The sequence below is a fragment of the Chiloscyllium plagiosum genome, chromosome 2, assembly GCF_004010195.1.
Source record: "Chiloscyllium plagiosum isolate BGI_BamShark_2017 chromosome 2, ASM401019v2, whole genome shotgun sequence".
Classification (NCBI taxonomy): domain Eukaryota; kingdom Metazoa; phylum Chordata; class Chondrichthyes; order Orectolobiformes; family Hemiscylliidae; genus Chiloscyllium; species Chiloscyllium plagiosum.
In genome coordinates this window covers 9,794,488-9,806,228 of record NC_057711.1, presented here as the reverse complement: position 1 = coordinate 9,806,228, position 11,741 = coordinate 9,794,488, and the positions used below count along the sequence as shown (strand labels likewise).

General features: G+C 46.9%; 1 protein-coding gene across 1 annotated transcript in view; it reads left to right on the top strand.

The window, feature by feature from the left end:
* LOC122556670 (hepatocyte growth factor activator) overlaps window positions 1-11,741 on the top strand; it is a 79,587-nt gene that overhangs the window by 52,782 nt on the left and 15,064 nt on the right. The window contains exons 12-14 of the mRNA XM_043703685.1: window positions 1,666-1,776; window positions 4,017-4,191; window positions 5,678-5,772. Coding sequence (XP_043559620.1) covers window positions 1,666-1,776; window positions 4,017-4,191; window positions 5,678-5,772 — 381 coding nt within the window. The remainder of the gene's footprint in view (window positions 1-1,665; window positions 1,777-4,016; window positions 4,192-5,677; window positions 5,773-11,741) is intronic.

Genomic DNA, 11,741 nt, shown 5'->3' with positions numbered 1-11,741 from the left:
GTGCAGGTTAGGTGAATTGGCCATGCTAAATTGCCCGTAGTGTTAGGTGAAGGGGTAAATGTAGGGGAATGGGTCTGGGTGGCTTGCGCTTCGGCGGGTCGGTGTGGACTTGTTGGGCCGAAGGACCTGTTTCCACACTGTTAGTAATCTAATCTAAAAACTCAACCCCCTCTGTTAATGAAAGCCAAAACACCATATGCTTTCTTAACAACCCTATCACTTGGGTGGCAACTTTGAGGGATATAGATACATGGATCCCAAGATCCCTCTGTTCCTCCACACTGCCAAGAATCCTATCTTTAATCCTATATTCAGCATTCGACCTTCAGGTTGAACTCCATCTGCCATTTCTCAGCCCAGCTCTGCATCCTGTCTATGTCGCGCTGCAGCCTACATTAGCCCTCTGTACTATCGATGACACCTCCAACCTTTGTGTCATCTGCAAGTTTACTAACCTACCCCTCAACCTCCTCATCCAAGTCATTTATAAAAACTACAAAGAGCAGAGGCCCAAGAACAGAGCCCTGAGGGACCCCACTCAACACTGACCTCCAGGCAGAATACTTCCCACTCCCTGCCTTCTGTCAGCCAACCAATTCTGAATCCAGATAGCCAAATCTTCCTATATCCCATACTTCCTGACTTTATGAATGAGACTTTAGAACAAACTAAGATACATTCGTCTTTTTTTTAAACAATGGTTATGTACAAAAATTATTGTTCATATTTTAAAGGTGTTTTATTGGCTGTAAAGCACTTTGGGACAGTCTGGACATTGTTGCAAGAGGATGTTTCCCCTCTGGGAGAGCCTAGGAGCAGGGGGTTTAGTCTAAGAATAAAGGTGCACCAATTGAAGACTGAGATGAGGAGGGATTTCTTCTCTCAGAGGGCTGAGAATCAATGCCACAGAGAGCTGTGAGGTTGGCTTGGTCCTATTGAATGACAGAACAAGGGCAGCACGGTAACTTAGCGGATAACACTGTGGCCTCACAGCGCCTGTGACCCGCGTTTGATCCCAGTTTCGGGTGATTCTGTGTGGGTTTCCTCTGGGTGCTCTGGTTTCCTCCTACAGTCCAAAGATGGGCAGGTTAGGTGGATTGGCCATGCTAAATTGCCCATTGAGTCCAGGGATGTGCAGACTAAGTGGATTCATGGGAAATGCAAGGTCATAGGGTAAGGGTGGTTGGTTTAGGTGGGATGCTCATCCGAGGGTTGGTGTGGATTAGATGGGCCAAATGGCCTGCTTCCACACTGTAGGGACTACATGATTAAAAGTAGGTTTGAGAGGCCAAACAGTCTACTCCAGTTTCCATGTCTTATGAGGTTGCGAAAGGTGCTATATAAATGTAGGTTATTTTTTTAAAGTGGACCAATAAACTAAGCAGCAGCTTCGACTGTTCAGATTTGGTGAGTTATATGTTCTGTATGGCAAGTGTATGCCTAAACTAGTCTCTTTCTTAATTGCTATGCAATGTCAGAAGGATCCCTTAAGCCTTACACAGGCCCCCACCCCACCACCACACTATCCCCCTCCTCACAACCTCCCCACAACAAACGAAAACTCTGAACCTGGTAAAACCTAGCCTTTGCCGGCTGAATCGGTTATTGTCAGTGCCTTGGGGAATGTGCTGACAGCCATGTGTTTTCTCACCGATTCTCATTCAGAGTGCAGGGTTAACCAGTGCCTCCATGATGGTCAGTGCCGAGCAGTCCAGGATGCAGAGGAGATTATCTGCCAGTGCCGGGCTAGCTTTGCGGGGAAATACTGTGATATTGGTAAGCTCTTCCAATGGACAAGTGCTTTACTTGAGTATGTTAACTCCTGCTGCCCTCTACATTGCACTAGGAAGTCAGTGCCATTACATCAGGTGGGTGGAACTGGAACCTAGGAACCAGTCTGTCTACTTCAATTGTTGTGTGCCTATCATTTGTTCAACACTCGCTATTCACTGCCCTCCTGACTGCTCATTTCAACCTTTTCCTGCCAACTGTTCCTCTCATTACCCCCTTGCCTCCTCCCTTCCTCGATCGGTCATTACCCAATTACTGCCTCGCCGTTCCCCTCAATACACCTCTCACTTCTCCTCTTTATCCCCGTTTCTGCCTTCCTCACCACTTCCCTAACTACCATTTGTCACCTCACTCACTGCTTCCCTCACAACTCCCCTCTTCCTGCCTCCCTCACCATTCCACTCACTAAGCCCCTCCCTGCCTCACCACTGGTTGGGCCAGAATTTATTGCCCGTCCCTAGTTGCCCTTGAGAATGTGGTGATGAGCTGCCTTCTTGAACCGCTGCAGTCCATATACTGCAGGTAGACCACAATGCTGTTAGGGAGAGAATTCCAGGATTCTGGATGGTGAGAGGCTCGGAGGGGTACTTAATGTTACCATGTGCTCTTGACCTTCTAGATGGAAGTGGTTGTGGATTTGAAAGGTGCTGAGTAAGGAGCCTTGGTGAATTTCTGCAGTGCATCTTGTGGATGGTACAATTGCTGCTACTGAGTGTCAATGGTGGAGGGAGTGGACACCTAAGGTGTTGGACAGGGTGCCAATCAAATGGGCGCCTGTTTCATTATGGCAGTGTCTGTGGAGAGAGAAACAAGAGTTAATCATTCGGATCTGTGCCCTTCCATCCAAACTGGTAAAAGTTAGATAAGTAATTTGTGATATGTAACTTTCCTGAAATATATTAATCATCTGTACCTTGGTGTGCAAGGGACAATTCAAAGTTTGCAGATGTCACAAGATTTGGAAGAATTGTAAACTGTGAGGAGAACAGTGTGGAACCCCAAAAGGACATTGACAGGTTGGAGAAGTGGGCAGATAGGTGGCAGGTGAGGCTCAATGTGGAGAAGTGTGAGGTGACACTTTGGGAGGAATGTAGAAAAATGGGTACTAAAGGGGCTACAGGAGCAGAGGGAACTAGGTGTATAGATTCACAGCTCATTGAAGGTGGCAGGACAGGTGAAGACAGCAGCTAATACGGTGTTCTTGGCTTTGTTAATAGGGGCATAGAGGACAAGAGCAAGGAGGAGATGTTGACCTTGTATGAGAAACTAGTTCGACCTCAGCTGGGCTATTGCAACTAGTTCAGGGCGCCACATTCTAGAAAAGATGTGGATTACATTGGAGAGGGTGCGGAAGTGATTTACAAGAGTGTTTCCAGGTATGAGAGACTTCAGTGATGAGGATAGATTGTGACATTTCTCCTTGGAAAGGAGAAGGTAAGAGGAGATTTGATCAAGGTTTCCAAAATCATGAGGTGGCTGCATAAAGTAGTTAAGGAGAAGCTGTTCTCACTTGTAAAAGGAGCAAGAATGAGAGGGCACTGATTTATATTGATGTGCAAATGAAACAACAGTGATATGAGAATTGGTTTCTCCCTCAGCAAGTACTCAGGGTGTCGAATGCACTGCCTGGCAATGTGGTGGGATCAGGTTCAATTGAACCATTCAAGAGGGGCATTGGATAGTTGTTTGGATAGAAATGGTGCACAAGGAGATGGGGAAAAGACAGGAGATTGGTACTAGGGGATAGAACAATGCAGGCACTATGGGCCAAATGGCCTCTCTCTGTACTGTAACACCTTTCTGATTCTGTGAAGTCTGGTGACCGGGTACGAGACAATCGATGGTCGTTTCACAGGCAGTATTATTGAGACTAGCTTTCTTTAATGGGTTTTAGTCATTGAACTTAAGTTCCACCAGCTTGGTGAGGGCATTAATTGTCCACATAAGGGCTTCAGTTCACAGTGGGGTCATCCTGGAGCCTTGCCGCTCAATGTAAACAGGGTGGAGATAGAGAGTTGCTGAGATCGTCATTCCCCATTCTCCTGCCTGATTCAATTTCGCCCTCCCAAACCCCTTCACCAACCTGACCAAGGGCAGAGACTCAAGAGTCAACCCAAGAGTCAACTCAAAGTTCTTACACAACCTTTGACCTCTGTTCCAGCCCCAAAGACTTGCCCAATCTTGACATTAGTCTTATTGTCTAACAGTTCTTTAATTTCTCTTAGACAAGAATGCTACCTGCTATGAGGGCAATGGGATGTCTTATAAAGGTCCTGAAGATGAGAGTGCCTTGGGTATTGAATGCTTACCCTGGAATGAGGACTTCCTGCATGATCAGTTGAACATTAGTAGCCTGGAAGGAGCTCTCCAGTTGGGCCTAGGTGACCACTCCTACTGCAGGTAGGAAGCGAAACACCAACGCAGGTTCAGTGGCAACTTTCAAAAAGGAATTGGATAAATACGGGAAAGAACACCAATTTCTAGGCTATGGGTAAAGAGTGGAGGGAAGAGGTAGGACACTTGGAATATTGCTTACAGTTCTGGTCACCACTTTACCAGAAGGACGGTTTGGAGAGGGTACAGAAAATGTTTACCAGGGACTTTAGCTATGAAGAAAGTTTGGAAGGACTGGATTTGTTTTCACTGGGGCACAAGAGATTGAGGGGTGACCTGATAGAAGTTTATAAGATTGTGAATGGCATGGATAGAGTGGAAAGTATGAGGCATTTTGCCAGGGTTATTCGGGGACACAGGTTCAAGGTGTGGGGGGTGTCAGGTTTGAAAGAGATGTGTGTGGCAAATTTTTCACACTAAGGGTGGAACGTGCTGCCAGAGGAGCTGGTGGAAGCAGACACAACAGCAGCGTTCAAGAAGCACCTGGATGAGTACAGGAACAGGAAGGGAATAGAGGGATGCAGATCCTATAAATGAAGATAGTTATAGAATGGAAGGGCAAAATGTGTCAACACAGGCTTGGAAGGCCGAAGGGCCTGTTCCTGTGCTGAACTATCCTTTATTGTTTGTTCTATTTTGTGGTAAATCTCCTCTGCACCCTCTCCAATGTAATCACATCCCTCCTATAATGTGGATTCCAGAAAATCACACAATACTTGAACTGCAGCCTAACAAATGTTTTACACACTTGCAGCATCACCTTCTTGCTCTTAAACTCTATGCCTTGGCTAATAAAAGCCTTCTTAACCACTTTATCGACCTCTTTTGCTCCCTTAAGAGATCATTATACACAAACATCAAGGCCCTCTGATCCTCAGTGTTCCCAGGGTCCCACTGTTCATCATGTATTCCCTTGCCTAGTTTGTCCTGCCAAATGGATCACCTCACATTTGTCTGGACGGACTTCCATTTGCCGCTGATCAGCAGAGACTTGTCAGGGTTCTGCTTTCAACAGATGAACAACTCCAGTCAATCACAGGACAAAGCAAATGTTTTGAGCAGCGTAGTATCGGTGGATGTTTAATCCATAGGCTTTTGGATTGGATGGGCTGATTAAACAGAGGGTGGTATGTACCATTTCAAGTGAGCACACAAGTTCTCAGGTCATAGTTGGAAGAGAGCAGTGGAGGTACCTTGGCCTATTTTTAACTCTCAGCCAATATCATTGAAAACAGTTCACTCGGTCTTTATCACATTGGTGTTTGTGGGATCTTGCTGTGTACACAAATTGGCTGCCTTGATTGTTACTTTACAACAGTGACTGCTCTTCAAAGGTACTCTGTCAAATACTTTGAGTTGGTCAGGGTGTGGTCCAGCACTCTCTTCCATTGGGCACACCTTGTGTATTTCACTTTGTATTTTGGCTTGTTGTGGGGTCAGTGAAACACAGAGTACAGAACAGGGGGATTCATGATCCCATTATCTGTTGCAGAAATCCGGATGGTGATAAAAAACCCTGGTGCTACATAATGTTAGACAACCACGTGTCCTGGGAGCACTGCAATATCGCAAAGTGTGGTACAATGAGTGAGTATCTCATATCAATGAGTGAGGGATCTGTATTTACCTTTTACCTATTCACGACATTGCCCTTTTCTCAATCCCTTCCCCCATTTCAACAAAGCCAATGTCAGCCTGGCCACCTCAGTTGGATGATCAACAGATTCCACAAAATCCACTTGAAGACTTTGGGTCCATTCTCCATGAGATCACGGGCAGTTTTAATCCAGCATCACAAAGAACAGGACAATTCCCCAAGAGCTATCTGTCATTGGGAACCTTTTACAGACATGGGACAAATTGGCATAAGAACCTGGTCAGACTCAGTTGAATAAAACAAATGAAAGAACTTCGAATCCTGGAAATCAGAAACAAAACAGAAATTACTGGAAAATTTCAGCAGGTCTGGCAGCATCTGTGGAGAGAAAGCAGAATAAACTTCTCTGGTCCAGTGACCCTTCCTCAGAGCTCTTTAGACTCTTTCAGGATTCAGTTGCTCCCTGAAACAGTCACATTTCAATTCGGATGGCTCAGTGGTTACCACAGTTGTCTCACAGCACCAGGGACCCAGGTTCAATTCCAGCTTTGGGTGACTGTCTGTGTGGAGTTGGACACATTCTCCCTGTGTCTGTGTGGGTTTCCTCCCATAATCCAAAGATGTGCAGGTTAGGCGAATTGGCCATGCTAAATTGCCTATCGTGTTCAGATATGTGTAGGTTAGGTGCATTAGTCTGGGTGAATGTAGAGTAGCAGGGGAATAGTTCTGGGTGGGTTGCTCTTCGGAGGGTTGGAATGGACCTTTTGGGCTGAACGGCCAGTTTCCACACTGTAGGGATTCTAGGGTGCTAATTGGACAAGAGAACAGCCATTCACTTCGATTCCAGCCTTGGGTGACTGCCTGTGAGGAGTTTGCACGTTCTCCCCATGTCTGCGTGGGTTTCCTCCAGGTGCTCCAGTTTCCTCCCACAGTCCAAAGATGTGCGGGTTAGGTGAATTGGCCATGGTGTTCAGGGATGTGTAGGTTAGATGCATCATTTGGGGAGATGTAAAGTAATAGGGTAGGGGAATGGGTTTGGGTAGGATACTCTTTGAATGGTCTGTGTGGACTTGTTGGGCCAAATGGCCTGTTTCCACTCTGTAGGGATTCTATGAAATAAACAGTCAGATTAGCCAGTTCCTTTTTGTTTCTACACAGCAGTGTTACCACTCACAGCTGAGTGACCTTCCTATCACCAAAATTACTGTGACTGTTTTCCCTTTGTAAACACCTAACCACAACCAGCAATCATCCATGTAGCCAATCAGATATTTACAAGCAAAGCCCATTAATGGCAAAGCAAACCTTCAGTCGCGAGGGGGAAGCAGGGAGAGAGGGAAGGGACTAAATCCAGATGGAGTTGGAGGGGGAAATAAAGCACTGTATCCCCTGTGGAATGGCCTGCTTTATTTATTTTTCATTTAACTCGTTTTTCCCCAATCAACCTGTTCAGAGATATTGTCCCACACCTCTGGAGCAGGTGGGACTTCAACCTGGACCTCCTAGTCCGGGGGTAGGGACACCAGGACTGTTCCATAGGAGGACCCTCATATTTCTTTGCATCTGGTACTCCCAGATGATCTCCCATCCAAGTACCAACCAGACCTGAGTCTGCTTAGCTTTGAGATCAGGTATTTTTAGTCTAGTATGGTCTTAGACAATAATGAACTCTTCCTGAAGTGGGAACAAAATATCTCGCCTGGATATAAAGCAGCAGTGCTGTTTCTAAAGGGCTCAGGTGATGCGTTCCAATAGGCAGGTCATTGCCTGTTATCAAAGGAACCCATACTCAACGAGCTCCGCAGGGAGACCAATCAGTGATTCCCCATGGGCCTTATTGGGGTTATTCCAATCTCCTGCATTCTTCCTTCCACTATGAATTACTTTTGTTCTATGTTCTATGTTCTATGAGACCAATCAGTGATTCCCCATGGGCCTTATTGGGGTTATTCCAATCTCCTGCATTCTTCCTTCCACTATGAATTACTTTGTGTTCCTCTCCATTTAAATTTCGAAAGTGGCCATTTGCCTGCCCACTTCACCAATTTGTCTATAATCCAATTCCACCTTTCACCCACACTGTGCCCACAACTCTTGATAAGCACATACAGCGTAAAGTCTACTCAGGAGACATTAACATCTAATCTACTCTGACATTCCCAGTCCTGTTATAAGGCAACATTCCATTGCAAAACATAGCCTTTTGTTTGTGAGGTAATAAACTCTTTATCTCTGACCTCTCAAGTGACCTGAGAGATTGCAAGGGAACTGTATCCAGAACTGAAGAAGGGTCATTTGACCTGAAACGTTAACTCTACTTTCTCTCCACAGATGCTGCCAGACCTGTTAAGATTTTCCAGACATTTCTGATTTTGTTTCTGATTTCCAGCATGCATAATTTATTGTTTTTTAAAAATATCTTTGTCTATTAGAGTCATAGAGTCTAATAGAGATGTACAGCATGGAAACAGACCCTAAGGTCCAACCCGTCCATGCCGACCAGATATCCCACAAACCCCTTCCATTCATATACCCATTCAAATGCCTCCTAAATGTTGCAATTGTACCAGCCTCCACCACTTCCTCTGGCAGCTCATTCCATACACGTACCACCCTCTGTGTGAAAAAGTTGCCCCGTAGGTCTCTTTTATATATGTCCCCTCTCACCCTAAACCTATGCCCTCTAGTTGTGGGCTCCCCGACCCCAGGGAAAAGACTTTGCCTATTTACCCTATCCATGCCCCTCATTATTTTGTACATCTCTATAAGATCAACCCTCAGCCTCTGACGCTCCAGGGAAAACAGCCCCAGCCTGTTCAGCCTCTTCCTATAGCTCAAATCCTCCAACCCTGGCAACATTCTTGTAAATCTTTTCTGAACTCTTTCAAGTTTTACAACATCCTTCCAATAGGAAGGAGACCAGAATTGCACATAATATTCCAACAGTGGCCTAACCAATGTCCTGTACAGCCGTAACATGACCTTCCAACTTCTGTACTCAATACCCTGACCAATAAAGGAAAGCATACCAAACGCCTTCTTCACTATCCCTTCTTGTTGCAACTCCACTTTCAAGGAGCTATGAACCTGCACTCCAAGGTCTCTTTGTTCAGCAACACTCCCTAGGATCTTACCATGAAGTGTATAAGTCCTATTAAGATTTGCTTTCCCAAAATGCAGCACCTCGCATTAAACTCCATCTGCCATTGGCTCTCAGCCCATTGGCCCATCTGGTCCAGATCCTGTTGTAATCTGAGGTAACCCTCTTCGCTGTCCACTACACCTCTAATTTTGGTGTCATCTGCAAACTTACTAACTGTACCTCTTATGACCAGCACTGATCCTTGTGGCACTCCACTGGTCACAGGCCTCCAGTCTGAAGAACAACCCTCCACCATTACCCTCTGTCTTCTACCTTTGAGCCAGTTCTGTATCCAAATGGCTAGTTCTCCCTGTATTCCGTGAGATCTAACCTTGCTAATCAGTCTCCCATGGGGAACCTTGTCGAACGCCTTACTGAAGTCCATATAGATCACATCTACTGCTCTGCCCTCATCAATCCTCTTTGTTACTTCCTCAAAAAACTCAATCAAGTTTGTGAGGCATGATTTCCCACGCACAACGCCATGTTGACTATCCCTAATCAGTCCTTGCCTTTCCAAATACATGTACATCCAGTCCCTCAGGATTCCCTCCAACAACTTGCCTACCACCGACGCCAGCTCACGGGTCTATAGTTCCCTGGCTTGTCCTTACCACCCTTCTCAAACAGTGGCACCACGTTAGCCAACCTCCAGTCTTCCGGCACCTCACCTGTGACTATCAATGATACAAATATCTCAGCAAGAGGCCCAACAATCACTTCTCTAGCTTCCCACAGTGTTCTAGGGTACACCTGATTAGGTCCTGGGGATTTATCCATCTTTACCTGTTTCAAGACATCCAGGACTTCCTCCTCAGAAATCTGGACATTTTGCAAGATGTCACCATCTATTTCCCTACAGTCTATATCTTCCATATCCTTTTCCACAGTAAATACTGATGCAAAATACTCATTTAGTATCTCCCCCATTTTCTGCGGCTCCACACAAAGGGGCTCTATTCTCTCCCTAGTTACCCTTTTGTCCTTAATGTATTTGTAAAAACTCTTTGGATTCTCCTTAATTCTATTTGCCAAAGTTATCTCATGTCCCCTTTTTGCCCTCCTGATTTCCCTCTTAAGTATACGCCTACTTCCTGTATACTCTTCTAAGGATTCACTCGATCTATCCTGTCTATATCTTACATATGCTTCCTTCTTTTCCTTAACCAAACTCTCAATTTCTTTAGGTAAAAACAAGGACTGCAGATGCTGGAAACCAGAGTCCATATTAGAGTGGTGCTGAAAAAGCAAAGCAGGTCAGGTAGCATCCAAGGAGCAGGAAAATTGATGTTTCGGGCAAAAGCCCTTCATCAGGAATAGAGACAGGGTGCCTGCAGAGTGGAGAGATAAATGAGAGGGTGGTGGGGGTGGGGATAAAGTAGCATAGAATACAATAGGTGAATGGGGGCGGGGATGGAAATAATAGGTCAGAGAGGAGGGTGGAGTGGATAGGTGGAAAGATAGGCAGGTAGGGCAGGTCATAGGGACAGTGCTGAGCTGGAAGGTTGGAGCTGGGGTGAGGTGGGGGTAGGGGAAATGAGGAAACTGGTGAAGTCCACACTGATGCCCTGGGTTTGAAGTGTTCCGAGGCGGAAGATGAGGCGTTCTTTCTCCAGGCGTCGGGTGGTGAGGGAGCGGCAGTGGGGAAGGACCAGGACCTCCATGTCCTCGGTAGAGTGGGAGGGGGAGTTGAAATGTTGGGCCCCAGGGCAGTGGGGTTGATTGGTGCCGGTGTCCCGGAGATGTTCCCTAAAGCGCTCCGCTAGGAGGCGTCCAGTCTCCCCAATGTAGAGGAGACTGCATTGGGAGCAACAGATACAATAAATGATATTGGTGGATGCGCAGATAAAACTTTGATGGATGTGGAAAACTCCTTTGGGGCCTTAGATGGAGGTGAGGGAGGTGGTGTGGGCGCAGGTTTTGCAACTCCTGCGGTGGCAGGGGAAGGTGCCAAAGTGGGAGGGTGGGTTGTTGGGGGAGCATGGACTTGACCAGGTAATCACGGAGGGAACGGTCTTTGTGGAAAGTGGAAATAGGTGGGGAGGGAAATATATCCCTGGTGGTGCCACCTCCAAATGGACCCCACCACCAGGGATTTATTTCCCTCCCCACCCATTTCCGCTTTCCGCAAAGACCGTTCTCTCCGTGATTACCTGGTCAGGTCCATGCCCCCCAACAACCCACCCTCCCATCCTGGCACGCTTCCCTGCCACCACAGGCATTGTAAAACCTGCGCCCACACCTCCTCCCTCACCTCCATCAAAGGGCCCAAAGGAGCCTTCCACATCCATCAAAGTTTTACCTGCACATCCACCAATATCATTTGTTGCATCCGTTGCTCCCGATGCGGTCTCCTCTACATTGGGGAGACTGGACGCCTCCTGGTAGAGCGCTTTAGGGAACATCTCCGGGACACCCGCACCAATCAATCCCACCGCCCTGTGGCCCAACATTTCAACTCCCCCTCTCACTCTGCCAAGGACATGCAGATCCTGGGCCTCCTCCACCACTGCTCCCTCATCACCAGACGCCTGGAGGAAGAACGCCTCATCTTCTGCCTTGGAACACTTCAACACCAGGGCATCAATGTGGACTTCACCAGTTTCCACATTTCCCCTTCCTCCACCTCACCCTAGTTCCAACCTTCCAGCTCAGCACTGTCCCCATGACCTGACCTACCTGCCTATCTTCCTTTCCACCTATCCACTCCACCCTCTCTGACCTATCACCTCCATCCCCACCCCCATTCACCCATTGTACTCTTTGCTACCTTCCCCCACCCTCCTCTTTGACCTATCACCTCCATCCCCACCCCCA